Source organism: Larus michahellis, chromosome 3 (assembly GCF_964199755.1).
Source record: "Larus michahellis chromosome 3, bLarMic1.1, whole genome shotgun sequence".
Taxonomy (NCBI): Eukaryota; Metazoa; Chordata; class Aves; order Charadriiformes; family Laridae; genus Larus; species Larus michahellis.
In genome coordinates this window covers 15413365-15439943 of record NC_133898.1, presented here as the reverse complement: position 1 = coordinate 15439943, position 26579 = coordinate 15413365, and the positions used below count along the sequence as shown (strand labels likewise).

Sequence of the window (26579 nt, the reverse complement as noted above, 5' to 3'; positions counted from 1 at the left end):
CCAGGAGGCTTTCAGAGCAGCTCTGCCTCCAAGGGCTCTCACAGAGTCACTGCTAATGGTGGTGCAGAGCATCCAGAAGAGCAAAGAGCAGGCAGTCGATCAGGACCGCGTGCCTCTCCAGGCAGGTGCTGTTACTCAGAGGGCTTCCACTCAAGTCAGTGGTCAAATGCTTGGCCAGTATAAGTCCTTGTAACAGCCCTGATTAAAGCAACAAGTGGTGAAATGGTTTCCCTGAAGCTATAATGATATATACCTGTGAAGTCTCATCCCTCCTCACCTTCTGCAAAACCCCACGTTGTAGGAAAAGCTGTCTGTACATCTCTGGTAATTTCTGCTTCCAGGTGGCCTTTCCTCTTTACTTCCTGCCTTGATGGCTCCCAAATCCCTAGCTCCTCACAGACAGCAGGAGACCACAGGACCCACGGAGGCTCTCAGGCCACCCTGGGCTGCCCTGCATCCCTCCCATCTCTCCCTCTGCTCTAGGTGGCTTTGCCTTCCACCCTTCCTCTTTGCAAGGATTATTCTTGTTCTTTATTATTCATCAGGTCTTTGAATGGTAGCTTCTCAGGAGTTCAGGCCACAGCTGAGTCCCGCTCAGAGGCCCTGGGGAGCAATTACTCAGATCCCTGTTCTCAAAGCAAGACGGGGTCCCTGGCTGCTGCGTGGTTTGTCCTAGCAGGTTGCTGGCGTAAACTCTGAACAGCAAGCCGCTGCAGTAAGCCTCCAACAGTCATCAGACCCAAGGGAGGTGGACTTGCCCTTCCTCCCCTGCCTTGCCCCTTTCAAACATCTCTCCATGCTGCTCTCTGTCACCACAGAGCTTTGCGCTTCTGTCTACGCGCAAGCTTTCCTACTGAGGTGCATCTGCATCAGCCCCGGAGGGACGAAAAGTGCCTTTAGAAGCGGAAAGAAAAGGTTCTTTACCATTGCTAGACACATAGCATGAATCTCCCCAATTTCTTCCCACCCCCAGCTCTTACCAAGAAGCTGTGAGATGTGTTGGCACCATGCATTAAGGATGTATTGGGCATGTTTACCCGGTGTTGAAGGGGTCTCTCAGTGATGCCGCTATACCTGAAGAGGAACCCCCCAAATCACAAACTAGTCTGCTGCGATTCACCTCGCAAAAAAAAACAAGCAACCTTTCTATTGGTTTTTGAAAAACCTTCTCCAAAGGTGGCAAGGGCAATGCAAGACTCATTGGCAGCCTGCAGGGTACCGGCTGCACAGTGAGAGCTGCAAATACCGAAATCAGATCAGCCATTCGCTTCTCAGCATAAAGGATAGGCCAATTTATGGCAAGCTTCATGCAAATAGGGAAGTGGCATGATTAACGCTACTTAGAGCACTGGTAAACTCCTTCCTGGGTGTTTTTTGGCAAGAGAAGAGACAACAGAGGGCGAGTATGTCCTGGTCTGTAGCAAAATTACAACCAGTTGGGTTGTTGGATTGTGATTGCTCCGCTACTTAGATTTTCTTGGTTCTACTGCAAAACTCAAGTAAACCAAATTAGGCCTGACTTCCTGATGGACACAAAGGCCCATGGGCTTCCCCGACTGAATGAAGAATGTGCTTAATTTGGTGCTGGGAGAGTGGGAAAAGTGGAGGAACAGTGTTAGAGAAAATGATTACTTCCCTGATGTCACTGAACCTCACCTTGATAACAGCGTGGAAAACGCTTCATTTCGGAAGTGTCAGAAAGAAGCAAATAGGATCACAGAATGTGGCTGCCTGGAAGCCAGAAAAGTTGACTTGATGACCCAGAAATCCCTTCCTCGCTCCATTCTGTATAAATGCCATTTCTTTCTTCCAAGAAAAAATGCAACAAATCCTTTTGGAAATCTTGCCCCATTTCATCCTGTTTCACAAATACTTGTGGTCACTAAGAAACTGTATTTTGCCAGGAATTCACCAGCCATCCAAGCCAGCTGATATCTCCCCTCAGTAGCAGCAATGCCTGAAGATAAGAATTTGCGCTGTAGCAGCTAGAAGGCATTTGGTTGCAAGCCAGCCTCCCTACAGTTCCGTTCCTGTACAAGAAGAACAGAAAGAGAGTCTTTTTCCTAAAAGTCTTTACTCCATAAAGGCATAATGAATGTGTTTTACGGGCTTCCATTCCCAAAAAAGGAAAGGTGAAAAGCACTTTGGAGAATCAGGGTGATCATAATTTTGGGGCTATTTTTTTCTGTTGACTACGTATTTACTCTCTCCCAGTGCCTATTACATTAAGGAAGACATTGTTTTCTGTAAGACACAAAACCTCCCTGAAGTCTGAAGCAAGTCAGGAATGAACAACGGAACAGATATTTAGACGGAGAGAAAAATCTTCTGTGAGTATCGCTAAGATATACTGAAAAAAAAAAGTTAGAGTTTGAAAGAGAACTAAAATGTTGTGAAAGATGGGAAAAAATGGGGCTGGAGGGATTTTCTGCTGAAAATCCCCCAGACGGGCTCAAGTTGGTTAATGTGTGTTTTAAATCTTGAACATTCTCCTTCAGCAAAGGCCTGGCATGGGTTATTTTGGGAGTATGAATAACAACAAGCAGGAAGCAAGCAGGGAGAGAACATAGCCTGGACCCAAGTAGAGAGGTGGAGGCAACGAAAATGCGCTGGGGCTATGAGGCCTCGTGCCTCCCTCCCTCCCTGCAGTGGCGAAGGAAAACAGTGATCTAAACCGGGCGTGCGATCTTCCAACGGCATCTTGAGCCATCGATGTTGAAGCATCTAGAAAGAAGCGGTGACAGAGAAGCTTTTAGGCAAATGACTTGGCTAGCAGGCCTGCTGGGGGTGGGAAGAGGGATGAATGAACCCTGCTTACCCGTATTGTGCACAGTTATTAGGAAAGCAAGGAACACCCCCTCAACGCTGCAGCATGCAGCCCGGCGTGCCCGTTCACTACGCTAAAAAAATAAAGCACATACATAAATAAAATAAAGTTCTTCAGACCTGCTGGAGCTTCCCCATCGCCTCGGGGAGCTGGTGCATCAGGCTCCGTGCTGGCAGGTGCCGGTGTGGCCGGGGGAGCGGTACCGGGTGCCTCTGCGGCAGGGCACGGTGGGGGGGGCAGCCGGGGAGCCGGGGTTGGCGGGGGGAGAGGGGAGCCGGTGCCCCGGGGAGGGGCGCTGAGCTCCGGTGTGTGGGGAGCAGCGGAGAGACCCTGTCTGGGAGGAAGGCCCAGGGAGGAGGAGGAGGAGGAGGAGGAGGAGGAGATGGGGGGCAGAGAGGGGAGGGTTTTGCCGTGTCCCCCCCGCGGGGAGAGGGGGTACACGCCGGGGGATGTGAGGCTGCTCCTGCTGCAGGAGGAAAGTTGGCCGCGCCGCCACGCAGGGCTGGTTCTCCTGCCTCCCTCCGCCTGCCTCCCTCCCTCTCTCCCTCCTCCTCTTCCTCCTCCTCCTCCTCCCCGCGAGTTGAGCGCACAGTGCAGCCGGGCGGTGCAGGAGGCGCAGCCCCGCCGGCCCCTCGCCCTCCCCGGCCCCTCGCCCTCCCCGGTCCCCCGCCGCCGGGATGCTGCCGTGCGCCGCGGCCGGGCGCTGAGCCGCCGCCGGCCCGGGAGCCGCGCCGCCCCTCCTGCAGCCCCCGGCGGGAGCATCGCGCTGCGGGTCACCTTGCAAGGAGGTGAGTGACCCCCCCTCCCTCCCCCCTATCCCATCCCATCCCACCCCATCCCCTCATGGAGCGATGCACCAAATTCCCCCCGCAGCCTCCGGAGCGGGGCCGCCGGGCACGGAGCGGAGCGGGGCGGGGGGGGGGGGGGGGGGGGGCGCTGTACAGCGGCTCCCGCAGCCGCCGCGGCAAGAGGGTCTCCGGAGGGAGCCCGGGGAGCGCAGGGACTTGGGGCAGCCCCCGGGATGCTGCCCGCGCCAGGCAGCCGGGGAGAGGTGGCGGGAGGGGGGGCGTGGGGGACGCCCGCGGCGCAGCGGTGCTTCCCCGGTGCCCCGCCGAGAGCCGAAATTAGCACGCCCGGTCTTGCACGGCCCGCCTGGCGGGGGTCAGGGGAGGAATCAGGGTTTTCCAGTGCCGTGGCAAGGTTTGGATTGGGAGCGCTGGAAGAGAAACTGGACCGCGGGGTCCTGCTTTTCCTTTCCCTTCCCCAGGAGAAATCCCCTCCGGCTCACTGTGGCCGAGCATCTTTCCCTCCCCGCACCCTGCCATCCCGCCGGGATGGGGGGGAGCGGGGCTGTGCGGGGCTCCACGGCCACGGGCCGGCTCCGGGGCAGAGCCCGAGCCGGGCGAGAGGCGGCAGGGAGCCACAGCCGCCCTCTCTCCTCAGCAGCCTGCTCAAGAGGCGCCGGATTGAATTTCTTTTCCTTCCCATCCTTTAGTTTGCGGGCAGCGACAGCCAAGTTGGAGAGAGGGATGGTTAAGGCGAGGGGACAGGAGTGATCCCTGCTATTCAGTGGCAGAGAGGGGTGACCTTGGGTAAGCCCCCCATGCATGCCCCATCCTTCTGGGTCGGGTATCACTAAAGCATCCCGCAAGGCACCAAGGGGGAACCCTTCGGTAGGAAGAGGCTGGGGAATGCAGTGAGACCTTTCTGGAATTGGCACTGCAGGAGTTCTGGAACAGGACTGGCAGCGCTCGCTGGTCCAGAGCACGGCTGCAGAAGGAGAGGTGCAAAGGTCTATGGGGGACTGGCGTCGGTGGTGGTGGTGGTGGTGGTGGGTTTTGTCGCCCCGTAAGAACATGGAGCTACCTAGTGGCAGGAGTTGCTCTGGAGAGCAATCTGTTGAACTGTGTCTTCAAAATAACTGGAGGGGGAGGCTGCAGCCTCGGCGTGTAGTGAGAGAGAAAGAAGCCAAAAAAAGATCTAAACTTTCCAGGGAGATTAAATATTCAAATCACAAATAATTAGACATTAATCCCGCATAAACAGGGCATTAACAACAATTAAAAGATGCTTTGATATTCTTAAACCCAAGAAGATGAGTTAACTGGTACTTTCAGGGGGATTATTGTGTATTATAAAACGCAGTCAGAGCAGAGAATGCACTTTTCTACATTCATGTATTTAAATGACTTGCTCTTAATTATAGTTAATGAGCTATCATCTTCAAAGTAGCTGCATTTAGATGCTCTCATATTAGTTTCAAATTACCTCGCTCCAAAGAATAAGCCACTTCTGATTTTACTGGCCAAGGTGACATTTTATTGGCAGTTGGGTAACTACAGGTCGTGCCAGGGTGTACGTAGGATGAATACATTTGTAGGAATTAAATGAAGTTTCCTTTTATTAAGTGGGCAAGCAGACATCTCACACCACTGGTGCCATACGCTCTGGAATAAATCTCACACGCACAGGAAGGCTCTTCGTTATACAAATGCAGATGTAATGCAGTACTGGTGTATACAGGCACCACCACAACACATTTAACTTGATGAACACTGCTTTCTGGATTTAAAATGCTTTTGCTTCTAAGGATAGTATTAGAGAAAAGGTGTGACATAGCTGGATAAGTTTTTTTGTCTTTCTCTCTACTGTAAATTCATATCTGCAGAAAGCTATAAACGCTTCTGTCCAGGAGAGTTTTTAATACTGCCTATGTGGTCATTAAGATTGCAGATCACATAGTGGGACTTACAAATTTTGTTTTCTTCACTGTGAAGAGTCGACTTTGGACAGGTTATTGTTTGTACAGTGCCGTTGGGAAAAAACGGGATAGAACTGCGGAGACTTAAACAGGAGGAAAATACTCTGCGTGTTCGGGGACTTTGCTCTGACAAATGTGAATGACTAGTGTCTGTGTGTAAGTGTGTGAGTGTGTATCTGCTCATGGCTGAATACACATCCTCTGGCTACCAAAACGAATGTTTCTGAATACTCTTCCTCTAGTAAAAGTTGGGAAACTACTTTGAGCAATGAGATCACAGCAAAACGCTCCTCGGCAGATGTAAATGTCTGTGACCCTGAGGATTCATGTGGAGCTGGTCCAACCTGTGGCACCTAAGAATCAAAAGATTTTGTGCTTTGAATTTGGTGTCATAATATCGGAAGCGTGACAAACCCTGGTTATTTTCATTGCACCGGCAAAAACCGCATTTTAAAATAGTGGTGCAGCACAGGAGAGGTGTGAGTCCATGCATGCCTTTAGCACTCCCAGTTTTATACATGGCATCCCTGTAGGTATGTATCTGTGTGTATGTGACTAAATAAAACCTGAGTGTGTGAAGTTCCCTCATTAATCATCCATTCAAATCCGTGCTTTAAAGTATTTCTCTCCTTAAGCTCTGAAACTTTAGTTCACTGAGGCACGAGAAGAATGAACTGACTGTTCACATCCAGTTGGCATAATTTGAGCAGAGGTTTAATGGGGTTTATGTGCTTTGATTGAGTGTTCAGACCCCTTAAAAATCCCCAGGGAGAAGGAAGATCTCTGAAATGGTGCTTGCAACTGGGTGATTTGCTCGGAAGACAATCACGGCATAATCAAAGAATTCAGCTCCTTGAGGGGGGACCTGCCCATCCTAGGTCCCATGAGACATCCTGCCCGGTGCCAGGTCCTGCAGGACATCTGTGCTCAGCTTGCTTCTTCAGGACGTCTCCCGCGGCAGCTGCCCTCTGCGTGCAATGGCTGACCCAGTCCTCTCCCAGCGTCCCCACGCCACCCGCCCGCCTTCCAGCTCCTGTTCTTGTGCTCTCTGCAACAAAATCCTCTCCCTTCTCCCCACTGCATGTGGCGTGCAAGGTCACAGAGGCAATGCTGAGCTGCTGTGCTGCCAGCCAAATGCCCGTGCCTCCCCTGTAGAAACTTCTTAGCTTCTACATCCCTTCTCCTCCCAGAAGGAAGAGGATATAGGATTTTTCTTCTGGCTCTGGCAATGCTCTGAGTCTAATGGGCCCCATTATTCATTTCAACTCTGATTTCTACAGGGAGGGATGAACATCGGGTTAAGAAAGGTCTGTAAAGGTCAATCTACACCCACTGATGCTACTTTTCAGTGTTTCCCTGCCCACCCTATCTGCGTCCAGCTACCAGTCTCGCTATGTCGAAATCACTTATTCTGTGAAGCTTTTGTCCCACAGCGTATTCCTGGCTCTGCAATTCTTCTAGGGGCTGATGGAGCAAGGCTGATTTTATTGCCCCAGCAGTGGCTGCTTAATCTAATCATCCTCACCCTGATGAACTGGCACTAGAAATTTTACAGTAGCACAGAAGCATTTTTCTAGCAAAGTGACTTACGACCCTGGGGTGCTTTGCTTGGGGCAGGAGATAGGGAAACCTTCATTTTGCACCAGGTCTGCACCACTAGGCTGTTTTCCTGTTCTGTCCTGTCTTTATTTATCATTCCTGCCCTCAGGAATATCTCAAATCCCAGCCTAGAGCTTAGCGTTGGTGTATGACATGCAGAACAAGTGTGAGACGGGTGTCTTGTCCTGCCTTGCTTCCTGCATACAAGGTGGAAACACGAGTGGAGCCAGATGAGCGGGGTGTACGCAAGGACCAGGCTCTATGGAGGCTTGGCTGCCCATCGGGAATGAGACTTGAGGGAGTTAGTAGGACCAGTCCTGGAGCCACATCTGGGTGTTTCTGTCTCTTGGCCAGACTGGTTAGAAACACAGTTAACTGGGGATTTTAGGTCAAAGGGAAGCACTGGAGTCAGCCTGCAAGCAAACCAAGAGGACCAGGTGATGCTGTGATGTTGATATTCCAGGGTGAGCCTCCTGGGGTTCATTTAGATGCTCTGCTGTGCGCAGCAGGGACTTCGCTTTGCTGCAGGTTTCTACAGGGCAAAGCATCAGGTGGCTTCTTCTAGGCTGGAGAATTTTAATTCTGTTACAACATCAGGCATCACTAAAATCAGGGAGAGGTTTTTTCTGGTTGTAACACAGTCTTTTCCAGACCTTTGAATCTTAGATCGACTCTCCAGAACTATCCCGACTCTGTGGCGTAGGGACCAAGAGAACTGAGGCATCGCATCTTGTCACCTGAGGATGCAGCTAGTCTATCAAGTAAACAGACAAGCAGTTCAGCTGTGTGTAAGTTTTCACTCTGAAAAGCATGGGTCGTGGTTAAACCCACAAAAGCAACAGTTCTGGCCCCAAACCTGGCAATGATGAGTGTGGGGCTGAGTCAAGTTTTCCCCAGAAGCTGGAGCAGTGCTTGGGCAGAGGCTAGCAGTGCTCTTCGCTCCATGCAGGAACGTTGTGGGACTCACTTTGGATGAAGTTTTTTCTCAGTGAGGGCACTCAGAACAATTAAGGATGCAATTATACACCCCAGAGAACAGCTGTATTCGCTTACTTCGAAGGTGAACGGAAGCACAATTTTCTGCTCTTCGAGTTGGCAAACAGATCCTTCAGCCTGACCACACTGCTGAAGGTAGTGACCTGAGCTATTTCATTATGTGTCTCTCTATTTATTATGTCATGAGGGTTAGTTTTATCGCACTGGACATAATCAGAGTTTTACAGAACAGCTTTTTGGGATGGACGGAGGGAGAAGAAATGTCAGCTTGGCCTTCTCTTGGGAGAGACACGTCTTTTAAAGCAAGAATCACTCCTCATAGAATCATAGAGTTGGAAGGGACCTTGAAGATCATGTAGTTCCAACCCCCCTGCCATGGGCAGGGACACCTCCCACTAGACCAGGCTGCCCAAAGCCCCATCCAGCCTGGCCTTGAACACCTCCAGGGATGGGGCAGCCACAACTTCCCCCGGCAACCTGTTCCAGCGTCTCACCACCCTCACAGTAAAGAATTTCGTCCTAATATCTAATCTAGATCTCCCTTCCTCCAGTTTAAAACCGCTACCCCTCATCATATCACTACACTCCCTTACAAAGAGTCCCTCCCCATCCTTCCTGTAGGCCCCCTTTAGGTGCTGGAAGGCCGCTATAAGGTCTCCCCGGAGCCTTCTCTTCTCCAGGCTGAACAACCCCAACTCTCTCAGCCTGTCCTCATAGCAGAGGTGCTCCAGCCCTCGCATCATCTTCGTGGCCCTCCTCTGGACCCACTGCAACAGGTCCATGTCCTTCTTACGCTGGGGGCTCCAGAGCTGACTCAATCTCCCCAGTTTGAAATGGGGGCGGGGGGCTCAGAGGGCTGTGAAAAGGCTGGATACACTTGGGGTTGTCCAATGGTCCTGTTCTGAGGTATTGAGGACCCTCTGAACAGCAGTGCTGCAAAGAACCCGGTGATACAAGCTGGTGCGAAGGCATCCTTTGCTGCACGTGCTGCTGGATAGCCAGGCTCAGCGTGGAGGGCACGCATTTGCAGCCAGGAGAGGAGGAGAAGGCATGAGAGAAGCGTGTGTCGGGCACGTGCACCAAAGGCTTTGATCATGTGGAGATGCAGAGTTAGGACAGGATCCAGCTGTTTCATGGGTTGGCACTGAGCTCGTCAGCCACTTGGTCAAGGCTGATTCATAGCACTCATGCGTCCAGATGCAGTTAGGTAGCTGATAACAGCTTTCCAACACCGAGCTTTCCCCGGTTGCGTTGGTGAAATGAATTTCTCGCTTAAAAAGGCACGGAGCCTTATTTTTGACTGCTTTCACTTTGCAAAATAATTGCCGTAAGTTGTGCAAGGTGTTTTTATAGTGGCGCCTTCCACAACAGCCAGGGTTATTTACATTACAGCCAGGTGCTGTTATTCAGGTCAGATATTCAGTAGATGGAAAGTGAAATTTTGTTGTCAAATGAAAAAAAGTTGTGAACTCAACAAAAAGTCGAGGCTGCCAAAATTAGTCGGGAAGGAGGGTTGCTAGAAAAGCCTGAATGTGTCATTTTTTTTTATTGGAGGCAACTTGAGGCAAACTTAAAGCCAGTTCTTTCAATTAAAAATGAATAAACGAAACATTACTTTTCATTTTGGCTCAGGCAAGATGCTTCCATCTGCTCAAAAGCAAATATTTTGTTGCAGGGATAACATTTTATGTTTTAGGTCAACACAAGGTAATTCCTCCTTTCTCCCCCCACCCAGTTCTTGGTTCAGCTACTGAATCAAGTAATCAATTATTCAGGCAGATCTAATATGCATATGGTAATTGTTTCCACATTTAAATATACCTCTGGACAGGCAATCAAGAGACCTGGATTTTATTTCCAGCTCTGCTACTGTGTCTGACGTGACCTTGGGCATTTCACTGTACTCTGAGTCCCTCCTTTTCGAGGCAGGACGGGCCCACGTCTCACGGAGGATTTGCTGCATATTGGTAATACTAAAATAGCATGGAGGTCTTTTTCCTTCCACTGTTAGCAATGAAACATTTAACTATCACTAACGCATGCATTCCTAATTCTCCCAGCATGAGTTCGTTGCATTGCCTTACCAAACTCCCTGTAGTTTACTTAATAGGTCTAAAGGAATTTCAGCTGCTGAAATAGCAACGTTCCCTTAAAACAAAACCTATTTCAATGAGCCCAGCTAAATCAAAGAAGAAAAATACAAGCGGGAAATGTTTTTTCCTTCCTTTCCTTGAATATTTCACTTTGTAATCAGCTCTCCAGATGCGCACATTGCCTGTGCATTCTCTCAAGCAAAGGGTCCGTATGTGTTGTTGCAATTTCTAGATGTTTGAAATACCTTAAACTATGTCGAAGCCTACCGCATTATGGATTAAAAAGTCCCTCGTACCTGGAAGCTTGCGCCAGGGAAACCTGCAGCCTCCAAACCTCTCACAATGTGGTTTCTGTCAAGCTGCAGCTCTCACCATTTGTCTTGCCTGTTCTTCAAGAAAGCTTTCTCCCCCCTGCTTTCTGTGTGCTGGCAATGGGGGAACCAGAACCAAACCCAGCGACGCTTTGTTGAATCTGGTAGTCATGAGGCTGCTTCAGCTTCTGCTAGTGGAACAACCCTTCAAAGTGTGGTTATTGCCCTTTCTTGCGATGCTGGCATTGGGTTTAGGGTCACTGAGGGGTTGGCAGAAGAATGTGGGAGCAGTGGATGTCTTGTTGGGAGAATGGGAGACAGGTGGGAATCTGTTAGGAGCAGAGAGATTTGGATTATAGGGTAACTCAAGTTGAAGGAACCTCAGGAGGTCTCTAGCGCAATCCCATGCTCAAAGCAGGGTCAACTATGGGGTCACACCAGGTTGCACACCAGAAGCTTCATCCAGTTGGGTCTTAAAAACCTCCCAGGATGGAGACTGCACAACCTCCCTGGGCGACCTTTTCCAATGATTGACGGTCTTCATGGGGAAAAGATTCCCCCTTATATCCAAGACTCCCATGTAGATGCACATGAGCTCTTTGAGCCCTTTCTCCTGGCTGATCCTCTGCAAGATCTGTAGGGAATGACAATGGGTACGGCTGTAAGGCTTGACAGCAGATGAGGACTCTGCCTTCAGCCTCCCCATGGCTTGCCTTCATCTCCAAGTTTTCCTGACCACAAACCAGGCCTTTGGGGACGGGGATGTCTGGTCTGCCTGGATGAACGTCTTTCTGATCTGTTGTGAGGAAAGGGCTGGGGCTTTTCAACTGTAGCCTGGTATTTCAGAGGTAACGGAATTGCTTGTTCACATAGGGCTTTTGGTACCTGTCAAGCGCCTCCAGAAGGCTGAAACACCCTGAGGCTGTGCTAGAGCTGCGCAACGGGGAGAGCCCCATGGAGGGGCTTGCTGGGCCACGGAAGAGCGAAGGAGTTTCGGGACGGTGGGCAGTAGCAGAGCTGTATTCTGCTCCTTGTCTGCCAGAGCCCGGGGCACAGCGTTTAGCTCTCCTCTCCTTGCCCTCTCTACGGCTTGCCTATCTCCGTCTCACACCCTTCGCTTAATTAGCTTGTCAGCCACTGTCATCATAGCGGGAGTCTGCAGAACACCAGCAGAGCGTAGCTCTCATTGCAGCTACCGTAGCTGGGCTCTGCTGTAACGCAAGTGATAGCTTAATAAACCACAGCATTGCAGACTAAATATCTTGGCACTGGTTGCAGCTTCTTATTAAAATAAGAAAGAGAGAGAAAAGAAAAAAAAAAAAAAAGAAATGCAAGAAATTGGAAAGACTGAAGGTTGTAATAATTAATGGCTTCACTTTTAATACCAGAGACCTGGGTAAAAATGCCTAATCCCCAAGGTAAAAATTAGATTGAAGTTTGATCTACTATTTGTCAATAGCTTGAACTTGTTTTTCCCTTTTAGTTCCAGCCTCAAGTCTGAAAATGCAGAATTATTTCTGGTTAGCCTGAGTACCAGTGAGTGATTTGTGGGGAGAAATTCAAACTGTGCGAAGACAAATGAAACCTGAATCAAAGCAGTTAAATTAACTCTGCGTCTTGGAGCAGACTGAACAGCTCTCTTATTTAAAGGGCTCTGATGAGTTTCATTTTCCTGTCAGCATCATTCTGAAACCTCACTGCGCTCCCCGGTAATGAGAGTGGCTCTTTTTCGCTGTGAGTGTTGGCTCCCTGCAGAGAAGGCATCCTCCAGTTGCCTCAGGTGGTCTATCAGAGGTCATCTGCTCAGTCGTGCTGCCATCCGGGATCCTCTGGGCTGCAGTTTGACCTGGAAACTGGGGCAATCTTCAGTTTAGGACCTGCCCGCGAGTCACAGACACATGAGCCTGGCCCGGGTCAAGTCAGGGAAAGCCCTTAATGAAAAGATGGTGACTGAGTCCACCTCCGAGGAGTCCCTGCAGGCAGGATACAGGCTCTGAGCCACGGCATAAGCACTTGCTGCCTTTTAAGTGCCATAAGCACATCACATCCACAAGTGATGGCCCTAAGCATCACTCCTGGACACCTGACACTGTCCGTTGCTTCTCTGTCTGAACTGGGGGACTTGTTTCACCTGCTTCACTCATCTGTAGGTTAAGCTGAGAGGGTCTCCCCTGTATTTTACAGGTGTATTGTTACTCCAAAGAGAGACTGAGCCCACCAGTATCGCGCACTTTGCGTAACTGCAATTAATTTCCCCCAAGAAGCATCCTTGGGTGTCTGCAGTAGGTGAAATCAAGTCCAGCCTTTGCCTCTAATTCTCCTACCAACACTGGGGTAGCAGCAGGTTACAAAGGCCTTTGGAAATCTGATTTGACTTCCTTCAGCCGGTGGTTGGGAAGAGAAAAGCCCGGGGGAGGTTCTTTCTTATCCATGAGGATGTGAAATTTCATTTGTGGCTGCCGACACTCTTAATCCTGCCTTTTTATTGATGAAGAATCTCTGGGTACCTCAACTGTTTCTCAGTTTCCCTAGACAGCAATTGACCTTGTTTCAGCTACACATCAAAATGCACCAGCAATCAAGGTGCTATTGATTTAAACCTAATGGCCAGCCACTCAGGAATTTCACCTGGAAAAGAAAAATCAATGCCACCTTATTATTATTATTATTATTATTATTATTATAATTATTATTATTGTTTTTCCTGTTAAGATATTATAATGAAAAGGCATAAGAGTCTCACCAGCTCCTTACCACTAAACAATACGCTTGCACGGCCGAGAACATTGGGTCAGGCTCTGGTAAGGCTGCCAGCCAGCTACAGATTGAAATGACGCTAGGGTTAAACAATTTTCCTTGATTGCCTGCTGCCATCCGCGTCTCTCTCTGCTGACCTTCCCCGAGGCGCGCGAGCTGCACTGCTATGTGGGACTCCGGAGAGGATGTCTTGAGCAATGCATTAGCCCTATTTCTGGAGGAGCTCTGTGTGGGAAGGATGCTCCCTCTCTTGTCCTTGCCTCATTTCGGATGTTTTCTTTCCCCCGCCTCCCCCATCCCAAGGGGAAAGTGTCACTCAGAATCTGCAAGATTGGTTTACAAGGCTGGTTTAAATGCATGGCAGGTAAGCACCGGCCAGATAGATGCTGAGATCCACGGTAGGACTGAGCAGCACCACGGGCTCCCTCCTATCTAGTAAGTGAGACATGCCAGCATCCATCCTGTCGCGCGTAGGTTGAATGGTCCAACATCTACTGTGTCCATGCCACTAAGCTCTCTTACCTGACCAAGTGAAGTGATTTTCCCCTTTGGGCTTTTCAGGAGCATGCATGGCACGCACTTACTGCAGTGTAGGTGTTGTCTGGGAGAAGGCACAGGCTGAAGCCAGGCTATGGGGTCTGCTAACACTAGGCTAACCCTAAAAACTCAAATTTGGGGGTGATTAGGGAGGATGCTTGAGCCCGTAACATAGTTGTTCTCAGTTCCTTGCGATGATGGTGATATCAGCCATACCATACCCGAGCCATCATGAGCAGTTCCTGTTTAGGTCTTTTGCAGAACCTTACCTGTCGGCACTCCAGAGACTTTGGAACCAAATCACTTTCTCAAATGTTGTTGAGCCTTGGGCTCCCTTTTAATCAGCCTTTTGCAAAAGGGGCTTGTCTCCTGCATCACGTAGGCTGATGAACATTTAGGAGCAAGGGATGTCACTCTTGCCTGGGGCAGTCCTGACTCCTGACAACACCGACTTCCCAGTGACATTCTGAAGTGCTCCTGGGTTTCAGGTCACTTAAGCATACTAAAGCATTTTCCCCTGTGGCCTCTGCTTACTATTCTTCTCCTGTTCCTGAGGAGTGTGAGAGGAACTGAGGGACAGTTTTCATTTCCTATGATTTTGGAGAGTCCCCATGCACCTCAACTTTAAAGAGATGGGAGTCACCCTTCCTCATAATCCATACCTTTCAAGATGGCCACCTAAAATTGCATGAGGAACATGTAGCAGTCTGCAAACCACCTACGTCTGGTGTCACTATGCCCGTAGAGCCTCATTTGCACCCATTGCAAGCAGATGATAGGCGAGTGCAGAGACAACGTGAAGGGAATCTGACAGCATGGCTCGAAGGCATGAGGTAAAGCTGCCTTAAAATGGCATTTTCCTGAGTGCTGCTCAAGCCAGACAACACCCATTTGTTGGAATGAGGTGCCAGCATGGAGGTGGAAGGCCTAACCCAAGCTTTGCTGCAGCCATTGACGCAATGGCCAACTACTGACCTCTTCATCCATTCTTCTGAGAGGGGATCAGTTTGATTTGCACATCTTCTTCCAATTTCTACTACATCTGTGGCATATTTTTGCTGACCACCTCAGTTTGCTTGGACAAATGGCAGGGCTAAGAATGCTTCTGAGCCAGGTTACAGTTTTGCGTGAAGTCTCTCAGACTTCAGTGGGGTTGATGATTGGTGTCACATGTCAGGGAGCCTTGCACTTTTTTCAAGCCAGCTCAGGGGGAACTGACAACGTGCTCTGTAATTGCTGGGTTTTTCTCAGCTTTTGCCTGCGGTGATGTACTTTCGTTTAGTTTCTTTGGTAGGTGCGGGAGGAAGAAGGGGAAGGCTTGTGGGCAAGCTGGAGACATAGCAGAATAATCTCCTAAGCAAGTGGTCCCACCCAACCTGGGTAAAGCACCGGGTGTTCCCCAGCTGAGGTTGTGGCTGAGTCCCACCCAGCCTCTGAAGCTCCTAAACAGCCAAACTGGGACAGTTTAGCAGCTGTCAGGAGGTCCTGCAGGTTGCCAGTGCTCAGTGGGGAGCGGCAGATGGAAGCACTGGTCCTAAGGCAAATGTGCGACACGTTGGCCTCCCCACCCGCTCTCACCTGCTGAAGGTCGCTTGCTTCTCCAAAAGCATCTCCACCTCGCACCAATATGTCTGTGCTGAGACAGGCTGATGTTACCCGACCGGGAGCGGGAAGAGGGCATGGTCCTCTTCACTGAGCACAGGCTTAGCTGCATATGGAAATGAGTTTTCCTTGGAAAGGCAGGGCACCCGCTCTCAGTCTTATCTGCTGCAAAGGGGCTGGGGGCTTTGGGACTAATCCTGGGGTGAAACTGAGTCGGAGCTTCCAAGCTAATCTGCAGATTGGTTTAATTCTGCCAGCACGTTCCCCAGGTTTGGGGCTGAGAACTGTCTCATGTAAATTCCACAGGATCCCACGGTGGTGTATTTTGACTTGTGCAGCTTTCCTGACAGTTCACTTAGGACGAGCACTGAATGATTTGGTAACACAATAAACTGGGTTTTCTGCATGTTAAACCAAGTGCTGTGAATGCAAGCATTGCAGCGTACTTAGTTAAGCTCTCTTGTACGTTAAACAAGATTCTTGCTTCGTTTGTAGCATAAGAACAGACGACCAGCTCTTAGCAATGGTTTAAATGTTTCTTGCCAGCCAAAGGGCAGACCGCAGATGTCTGAGCAGTGGAGTTATTTAGAGGAAATAAAATCAGGCTTTTGCTAGCCATCGCTGCGTTAAGATGATCTCTGATATGAAAGGGAAATAGAAAGCATCAAGTAAAAACAACGCGTGTGTGTGTGTGTGGGTAATTCTTGTTTTCCTCCAGACCGCGCAGTGGGGACAGGTAATCTTACCTTCAGAATTTGGCCATAGAGGATCTACAGTGAAGCTGTTTGAAGCCAGGAGCATTTCTGTGGTTTCTATGGTCGGGCCCAGAAACAAACCCCTGAGCTCACTGTTGCTGAGGCGGATACACCGGTATTTCAAAAGGCATTTTTCTTTCTCTGCACCTGAGCAAAACTGGTGTCCTGGTGAGAACGTGTTTGGGCCAGAAAAAAAGTACTTTTAGCCTGCTGAACTGTCTCTTTGCTTCCCCACGCCGTAGTGCAGCCCACACAAAAGAGAACCAGGCTGGTGGGCTGGTGAGACAGGGGGCGGCTGTTGTTCCTCTGCAAAAGGAGACAACCGGCTCCTGGTCCTCAAGTGACTGTGCCTCCATGTCTTCCAGGTGAATCTGCATGGGGATGGTCACGCTGACAAGCCCCATCGCAGCCCTTCAATCTGTCGCCCCGGGGCAGCCTCGGAGGCATTGGGAGAGGTAGAGCACCCAGAGCAACGGAGGGGATTTGAGGCCCCGTCTAGACGAGTTATAATTCCTCTGGGTCAGATCTGATCTCGCCTTCAGGTGGTGGTTTTTCAGTCGATTTGAAGGGCGCTGCCTGCTTCTTTTCCTTCAGCTGGGTTTTCAAAGGGTAGTAAGGCACTCGCCAAGGTGAAGGGTGGCTGCAGAGACTGACAGCTGAATGTCCCAGCTGCCTGCCCTTCGCAATTGCAGGTTTCTGAGAACTGAAAATGGTACTTTTATCTTTTATCCTTGTTTTTCCCCCCCATCTCTCTTACCAGAGCATTTAGAGGAAAGGCACATTGTCCTCAGGATGACAGTGGCGTACCTGTGGGAGGATGAAGAAGGCATCACAGCCCTTCTTTGACAGGGCCCACCATTACCAAGACATCTCAGGAAGTCCTCTGTTCATCTGCTCCTGTTCAACCCATGGATTTGGGGTGGGGTTTTTTGCCTCTCCAAGTGGCTATGCATTTGGAGAGCTAAGGCAGGGTGTGTGCCTATGTAGGGCTGGATTTCGTCATGAGGTGATACCGAAGACAAGCGGATTTGTGTGCCCTGATATGTTATTCATTGCCTTTGTCCTCACCTTGGTATCTGTTTCCTTTCCTTATCAGGAAGATGGGAGCCACTGCCCCGGTGTGACCAGTCTCTAAGGTACAACAAAATAAAGACCGCTCGTCCCACTCCCTCAGACACCTCCCAGTATGGATGGCTTGGTTGAGCAGAACAGCGTGCTAATGCACAACAAGATCGCTGAAGCTGGGAAAAGGAATGGTTTAATTAATACAAGGAACTTAGTGGCAGAGAGCCGAGATGGTCTGGTCTCTGTGTACCCGACCCCCCAGTACCAGAGCCACCGAGCAGGCAGCCTTTCCTCTCCCAGCTGCCTGGAGAAGGGCAGGAACGACCCCGTGCAGCAGCTCCTGGACCCCAACATGCTGCAGCAGACGGTGGAGTCTCACTACCGGCCCAACATCATCCTCTACTCTGAGAACGTGCTGCGTTCGTGGGGCGAGAGCATCGGCTCGGAATGCTGTGAAACCACCTTCATCGAGGACCGTTCTCCCACCAAAGACAGCCTGGAGTACCCGGACAGCAAGTTCATCGATCTCTCAGCAGATGACATCAAGATTCACACCCTCTCCTATGATGTGGAGGAAGAGGAGGATTTCCAGGAGCTAGAGGTCAGATGTCATTTGGGATATGTGGGGAAGGCTGGGAGGAGGAGGGCATATTTGGGGTTAAGTGTACAGCCTCCAAGAGCTGGCCTGCAGGGGATCAGCTGCGTGGGAGGCTGGTCTGCATGGGATCAGCTGTATCGCTTTCTTCTCCATCCGGGACAGTGAGCGATCGCTCATCTTTATTTGTTGGTCAAAGTCCCAACTCTGTGGATACTAATGGCAAAATTCCCACTGGCCCTAATGGAGACCAGCATTTCCCTCCTGCCTCTGAACGGGCTGGTCAGAAACCGAAGACCCATGTGCTTAAATGCTCTGTGAGGTCGGGGCCAGGACCATCTGCCCATGAACATGGAGCTTGTCTTACTCAGCAGGCCAACGTCATCTCTTACTTCCTCCCGACTTGCACTGGGCATAAAGCACATTGTTTTGCATACTGGCTTAAACACAAAACATTTCTGTCTCCAAATGAACGTAAAATCAGAAGTCTTTGGGTTTCAAGCTGCAATGAATCCCATGTCTCTGAAATAAAAGATATTTTTTTTTTCCTCATGGAGCGAAACACTTCATTAGATCCCAAATGCAATGTTTTCTTTTAGATTCCCGTGCTTCACTGATTGCTCACAGTAAAGTAAGATACATTTTGTTCTCCAAATCGGGAAGACTATGGAAAGCAACCTCATTCTTTCTCAAATAATGCATTTTTTACTTTCAAAAATCTTTTTGGTTTTGGCTGAAACCAGCCGCCCAAATGCCGCACAGTTTGCCAGTGCGTGTGGAAATGGAGGGGGTGCGTAATGCTGCTGATCCCAAAACTGTCTCCAGTGTTGGACGCAGACTCCTAACCTGGCAAAGACCGTGTGGCTGTCCGGAGCAAAGGCATAGCTTCAACTCCGATCTCCAAAATGAGATCAAGAGACTGTTTTCTTTTGTTTCTCTGTTGCAGGAGTTTTCTCCACTGAGACCTAACAAGTCCTTAAACTTCTATTTTCGCTTCCTCTAATACCCGTGTCTCACCCTGTGATCAGCACAGGGGCAGCCCAAGCTCTCTTTTCTTCTCTTTTCTCTCTGTATTGATAAGGCAGGGAGAGAGAGGTGTTTTTCCCAGTGTGTGCCAGTAATGCTGTATCGAATGCCTCTGCAGGGAGACAAAAAGTTTCTCTCCGAGGCATGTGAGTGTGTTAGCTCAAATCACACCCTTCTACAGCATTTCAAAATTGGCTGTGGGAAGGTCTCGTTTTCTTAATCAAAACAAAATCCCCGGTTGCTGCCTTTTTGCCCTAGTTTCTCTCATGCAGTAGCGACGCAAGTGACTGCAGCAGGCATGCAATTGCCTAACGGCGTTATTGACACATCTGCCCTCATATTTAGGCAGCACAAAAAAAAAAAAAAAGTCTCCCTCTTGTCAATCCAAATCCAGCAAGACCTTCTTTAGCCAACAGTTGGAGGATAGATTTAAAAAGGCCAAGAAATTATGCAGGACAAGGGAAAATGTTTTATACCAAAAACATTTTCCCTTTCCTTGGTGGGCTTTTTAAGGTGGCTTTGCAATATTGGGCCCTGGATCAGGATGTCTCTTCAAAGTGGTAGCACAGGAGCTTGATCAATTTTTCATAGGGAACCTGTGTTTCTAGAAAACCACCTGTAAAACTGAAGGTCTGGAACAATGACTTCATCCTTCCCCTTCCCAGACCTCAAGGGGAGAAAAGAGAGAGTCTTCACAACTTTTGGTACCATGGTGTGACAGTGCTGTGCATCGTTTTCCGTGGCTCCTCCTTCTTTCTCTCCTGTTTCTCTGGACTGTAGCCTCCTAAGGTCATACGTGTCGTTTTTTAAATGGGTGTACCGCATCTGGCGCCACGGATTCCCAGCCTCGCCTCGACCCGCCGGGTGCTGCTGCGCCAATAAACAGAGAGGTGTATGGAGAAAGGGAGGAGACCATGAGGCAAGGTCTGGGGAAGGGCCGGCCTGCCTGGAAACACATGCATTGCCAGAATTGCTAGGAGCCTCTGCTTCTAGACCAGTATCAGTCTCCATCGTTGCGCTACTTGGCCAGCCCTTTGCAGCGCTGTGATTTTCACGCTCCTCCACGAACCAGACCCAAAGAACCAACCCGCTGAGCAACTGCAGTTAGCACAAGGAATGTCAGCATAGGGAGTAACTGGCAGCATCCCAGAAGGTCCAGACTCTGTGGGTGCATCTGGTAGCGCGCAGAAAAACGGGGAGGAGAGGAGGGGAGAGATGCGTTTGACGGCACAAGACCAGCAAAAAAAGGTGACTGCTGCCTTGTGCTCTTCTGGTTCCCATCTGAACAGATGCTGTATCTATGTGGCCAGACGCATGAGGGCCTCCTGGGCTTGGCTAGAACAGTTCACTGGAGACATAGCTTCACGTGTTGAGACTCTGGGAATGGAAGAAAAGTAGTTGAGGACAGCAGGCACTGAGTAGGGGAATGAACCACGCCAGATTATTAACTACACAAAAACCTGCCTATCTGTCCAAATGAGAACAACAGCACCTGAATCACACAGCACGAGTCTGGCCCGCTGGAAAGCTTTTTTTTTTTCCCCCCACTGGTTACTGACAAGAAGCAAATGCTTTTTTTAAATTACTAATAGACCCGAAGTGGGGTGGAAAGGGAGCAGAAGTTAAAAGGAGAACAGTGAGAGAGGATGACGCAGCAGAGGTGCAAGGTTTTGCTTCCCCACTGTGAGAACCGTGAAGGATTTGCTTCTGCCATCGAGGGTGCACGGCACGTTGCTGAGTACGTTGCCACATTGACTGTCATGCCACAGCTCATCAAGGGATGGGAGCTGCATAGTATGAGAGCAGATCAGGGCTCAGTTCTTGTAAGGGGGTTTTGTCGGAACGTTATCTGCTTTGGCACTTCTTTCTGGGAGAAAAACTCTAAAAATAGCCCCTTTTTGCAAACATCAGCAAAGAGGGGAGCTCTGCGCAGAAGAGCTGTTGTCTCTTGAAAACTGGGGGCTACCGCCTGTTCTCCACAGGGCAAAGCAAGAGGATTCCCAACTGGGGCATCTCTGTAAAAAGCCCTCTGGGAGACAGAACAACCTCGGGGTTGTGAGTTGTTTCCTTTCTGGCCTCTCCCACATCGCCCTGGTACTGCCTGTGTCATTGCAAAGCACCTGCCTAGGGGGGTTTCATGGCTGGATATTTAGTTTCTTAGAAATGCAGAAAAATCTAACGCACCCCTTTGTAGCAGTCCTCTCCATGCAGTGCTTGCGGAAGTCCAGGGACACACTCAGAGAGAAGCAGCTTTTATGGACCCTGCTGGTCAGTGTGTTTCTGCCAGGGTTTCGTTTTTGAAGAGAATTTGGCTCTTGATAGCCAGAAAGGTGGTTGTTTTCCTGCAGAAAACTTTGCCGTGGATAGAGTTTCTGAAGAACACCATCTATTTTGACTGACAGCAATTTGGGTTTGGTTTGAAGAGCTGACCCAGCCAAGCTGTAGGGGCTGCTGCTCTCCTCCCCTTCAGGATGGGTCTATCCAACTCACCAATGTCTAGAAGGAGGCACCTTCTTCCCTCCCCAAGCCCAGGGACTCTGAAGAACCTGGAAGATCTAGCAGAGGAGCAGGAGACATCCTAAGCGAGGGTCCTGCACATCGCTGTAACTACGTGGCCATGTTTAACTTCTTTATTTTTTATTTTTTACTAGTGGTTTGGTTTTTTTTCAGGTCCTGATGCAATGTTATTCAGACTGCCTATGAAAATCATAATTGTCTGGAGGCGAAAACATTTCCGAAACAGCTCTCATTAGCATATACAGCCCCACTTTGCTCCAGCAATTACCAGGCACGAAAGCAGAAGGCTGTACGTTCTGTCAAAGCTTTAAACTTCTCTTTTCGGTGCCCATCCCTGAAATGAAATGATTCCCTATTTAGGTATCTCTGGAATGCTTATAAATATCATATGAGTTCTTTACGCCAGAACTAATGGACAGACGACTTGTCAAATGCGGCGGCAGTGAAATATTACATGAGGCGCTAGCTGCAACACCCTCCTGTTAGAGTTCATGTGTAAATGCAGTGCCATCTTTTATCCAGAAACATCATTTGTCATATTACACTCCTGCTAGTTTTCCTCCTAACCCCTAGATAGATGGCTTATTTACAGAAACGCAAGCTATTGATGGCAGCAAATTAAATTATTCATATGTGTCGCATAAAAGAATACATCTGAGCTCTCTCTTAAACCCCTTTTTCTCTTTCCCAGCCATGTCTGAAACAGTCTCTGAAAATGAAATAAACAGAATGTTCTGGGGAGTGAAAGAAAAAAGGAAATGTAGTGCTTTCAAGCTAAACCTTCCTTCTTTTTTTTTCCCTACCAATTGCTGGATGCTGCTGTGAAAGTCATCCCTTTGACGCGAGCATAAAAGTGTGGAGACAGAAGGTGGATCCTAAGCCATGTCCTGTTCCACCTAATTCCTCTTCTCAACATTCCCAAGCACCTCCAGGCCATGTCTTTTCTGCAATGTAAAGAGAAGTTCTGGAGGGGGTTTGTGCACGTCGAGCCCCACAACATGCGTGCTTTTTCTCCATGTGCCCAGCTTGCACACGCTCGGACTGTCCTGCCTTGTGCTGAGAATCACAGGATGGGTAAAATTGGAAGAGACCTTAAAGATCCTCTAGTTGCAACCCCCCTGCCATGGGCAGGGACACCTCCCACTAGACCAGGCTGCTCAAAGCCCCATCCAGCCTGGCCTTGAACACTTCCAGGGATGGGGCAGCCACAGCTTCCCTGGGCAACCTCTTCCAGTGCCTCACCACCCTCACAGTAAAGAATTTCTTCCTGATATCTAATCTAAATCTCCTCTCTTTCAGTTTAAAACTCATCCTATCACCGCATGCCCTTGCAAACAGCCCCTCCCCATCTTTCCTGTAGCCCCCTTTTAGGTAGCGGAAGGCCACTATAAAGTCTCCCCGGAGTCTTCTCTTCTCCAGGCTGAACAACCCCAACTCTCTCAGCCTGAAGAGCCGAGCTGCTCTGTCCAGAGCTTCCCCTGGAAGTAGTATCCTGAAAGCATGTTTGGACACCTCCTGAGGAGCTGAACATGGTGGGGTTCCCCTTCCAGAGAGCTCTGTGGCATCAGCAAAGAGGCAATCTAGCACAGACAGGGGCGGCTGTAGCATGGATGACATCTGAGGCAGGTCTTGCATGGTATTTGCTTTTATGGCCATTTCCCTTCAGGGTCTCACACCTTGTTTTCACTAATGAATTCAATGGTCGTTGCAGTGCTCTTGTGAGATGGGAAAACGGTATTTTCTCCATTCTGCACCTGAGGAACTGAAGAAAATGGAGCAATAAATGTCTTGCCCAAGCTCTCCTGGGGATGTGTTGTGGATCTGGCAATGCCATTTTGGTTTCTTGTGTCCTGTGGCACATGCTCAGAAGAATACAGGGACATGGGATAAGGTCACAGGGAGAGATCGAGGCATTTGGGCACCTGTGTCTGGAAACTTAGACTCGTCCAAATTTGTGTATTGTTAATTTCTCTTGGGTACTCAGATGGCATGCCAGTGGAAAACAACTCTGGAAAGACTGCACAAAACTGACTGGCAGAATGGTGTCAGATGCGTTTCGATGTAAATAAATGGAAACTAGTACATTTATGGAAAAATAATCTAATCCACGTAAACTCAATGCTGAGCTTGTAACTGAGCTACAACTCAGGAAAGAGACTGCAGAGAAATCATTGTCAGTGCTGTGAAGTCCCACAGACCAGCGTGCAGGGCAAGCCAATCAGTCACAAAAATGTTGCGTATCTTGAAGAACAGTTTTGAGAACAAGACAGAGCACCGGCAGCATTTTGCCGCTGTATTGAAGCTCAGTGCAACCCACTTTCTCAAACAGGTTGGACGATTGTGGTCCCCACTTCTTGAGGACCTAGTGGAGATAGAAAAGGGCAAAGAAAATGATCAAGAGGAAGTAGCAGCCTCCTTACGAGGAACGGTGAAGAAGGTTGTGACTCTCTGTTTTGTAGAGAAGGTGGCCAAGGGGTGGTGTACGAGCCAGTTGCACAAGACTGTGAAGGTAAAGGGCGAGCTGAATGCAGACCTGCTGTTTGCCAAACCTGAAATGTTAGAAGCAAGGGACACTTGAGGGAGCTAGCAAGAGATTGGCTTGACACAGATAACAGAAAATCGTTCTTCACACACGGAGTGGTGAACGCTTGGTGACTTGCTGCCACAAGAGGTTGTGGTGGATCAGCAAGCTCGAAAGGGATTAGGCAGATTCATGGATGAGGAATCCGTAAGCAGACATTAAAAGGAACTGGCAAAGCTTTTCTTTCTAATATGTCTTACAAACCCGTTGTGGGTGCTGGGGGAGCACAGGGGGTGGGCTGCAAAGCGTCCAGGTTTATGTCGTGTCCTGCTGCTGCTGTCAAAGGCAGAGCACAGAGCTCAATGGACTACTGGACCTATGGACCCCAGAGGACACGCTTTATGTCCCTGGATTCCTTCACAGGCACATTATTAACAGGTTTAAAGAGCGATTACACTTCATTTGCATTTGATTTATTTTCCCCCCTTAAAGGAGAAGCCACTGGAGTCTGGAGACACTGAGCCCTGCCAAGGGATATTAACCTTTATTAGCCAGCCCTAGGTGAAGGGCGCATGGCTGGGAAATCACCTTCAGCAGCCTCCAAGCGTCCTTCTATGAATCTTGTTAATAGCAGCCAGGGCCCAGAGCGATTCCCTTTCTCATCATCACCTCCCTGGGTTGTCAGACTGACACTACGCAGGGAGGTCCCGGGGCTCCAGCCCGTCAGCGGCGTGAGCTCTGGATGAGCTCCATGCTGTCGTTTGCGGAAGGTGGGGATGGGGCACACTTTGAGGACTGGACCACAAAGGAAGCTGTGTCGGCTCTAATGCCAAAAGAGGACAATCATGAAGGGTCACCCCCTCCCCAGTTTTGGCTGTGTACTGCTACTCTTCCTGCTGAAGTGACTCATTGAAGAGGGGCCTCTCCCTAGTCTTCCTCAACAGGCAGTGCTGAGACCATCTGCTCTGCAGGGACCACCTGCTCTCCTCCTGGCAGGCACCTGTGTCTGCAGACTGTGGAGATCTTCCTCTACCTGAGTGGAGGCCCTAAAGTGGTGCCCCCGTGCCACGAAGAATAACATCGATGAAGTGCACTGCATTCACCGCAGCATCGCCCATCTCACCAGCTGACAGCGTAAGCTGCCGCGAGCCGCTTCTCTGTGGTGGCCGCTGGCCCACCTGCAAAGGCACGAGCGTGCCGCGACCCACATGTGCCTTCCCCATGACTGCCCAGGGTTGTTGGGAGCCCCTGTCGCTCACACAGAGATTAGGGATATTTACTTTATGGCTGTGATTACTGCTCTCCCAGAGAAAGAGCGTGATTTAGGAGACTGTGGCAGCTGGCCCGTTTTACTATGGATGTGTTAATTGCTGTCTGCAGTAATCCCCTTCCAGTGACAAGGTGTTGAATGCGAGTTACTGATGAGTAACTGGGGCTGAAAACGTCACAAGGGAGGTGATCAAAATTCAGGGGGACAGGGGGGAAGAATGGGCTTGGACAGCTGCATCCAGGGTTTTTTTCCCCTGGTACGTTTTGATTTTGCAAGGTTATATATGAAAAGCTTCCCAAGCAAGGAGAGACCTCTGTGAGCCCATTCTAGAAGGCTGGCTGCTCGACTGACAAGGCAATTTAGCCTGGGAGTTGGGGAAACAAGAGGAGCTTGGTCCAGGTCAGGGTTAGTGGATTATGGATCATTTAAATACCTTTAAAACTGAAGGGGAGCGATTGCAAAACTCAAAATGGTAAAAAGAAATGAATAGGCCAAAAAATTAATTAAATAAATAATACGTCGCCAGGGCAAAGAATCCGTGGGAGCAACAGGTTTTAGAGACATCACCTCTTAAGTAAGCATCAGCCAGATGCGGCGCAGTGAGGAGTAAGTGTGTCGAGGCAGAGCGGTGATGAACTACAGCCCTTGGCGGGAGAGCGACCATCCGGCGCGCTGCCCTCGCCATCTGCTGCGTTTTGGGGGAACTCAGGCTGCTGGCAGAAGAGGAAAGGGCTGCAGAGTGCTCGGTCAGAATAGGGCATCGTGTTTAACTGCATTACTGAAACAGGCACTGTGTGGAGGGAAGCAGAGCACGTATTATCTGACAGCTGCACCATGCGTCCGTCTTTGTCAAAAACAGACCACTGGAGCATCTGGATTTGAAGCAGGTCCCACAGGGCCACACCAGAAATTAGGTTCGTGTGCAGCGCCTGCGTGTTGCTGGATTGGTTGCTTTGAAGGAAAAAAAAAAAGGAGTAATGCCAAAAGGGCTGTTTCCTGAATATCCATCAGAGGTTGCTGGCAGCTGTGGTTCACGGCAGACGTTGTCTGACTTCTCCAGTGTGCCTACCGTTTTGATACTGGAAGGGACGATGTGACCATCAAGTCCAGCCTCCGGTATGTCACAGGCAGCCCGCGGCAGGCTGTCTGCAGAGCCTCTGTTCACTCATAATGCGGTAAAGCACATAGCTTTTAGGGATAGCAAGCCTCAATTTAAGAAAGGGCTTTGTGCAATAGAAAATCCATTACAACTGCAGAAAAGTGTCATCACCATCGCTGTTAAAAATCTGCACCTTGTGTCTGCTCTTCATCTGTTCTGCTTTCAGTTGCTGGGGTCTCTTCTGCTTT

At 49.6% G+C, this 26579-nt stretch overlaps 1 protein-coding gene across 3 annotated transcripts in view; it reads left to right on the top strand.

The window, feature by feature from the left end:
• Positions 1-3261: 3261 nt before the first annotated feature.
• SYNDIG1 (synapse differentiation inducing 1) overlaps positions 3262-26579 on the top strand; it is a 78945-nt gene continuing 55627 nt past the window's right edge. Inside the window, exons 1-2 of one of the 3 annotated variants that reach the window (XM_074578792.1) lie at positions 3262-3615; positions 17335-17904. In XM_074578792.1, the coding sequence (XP_074434893.1) occupies positions 17425-17904 (480 nt within the window). In that variant the 5' untranslated portion in view covers positions 3262-3615; positions 17335-17424. The remainder of the gene's footprint in view (positions 3616-17334; positions 17905-26579) is intronic. The other 2 variants (XR_012585965.1, XM_074578793.1) reach the window with 2 other exon arrangements.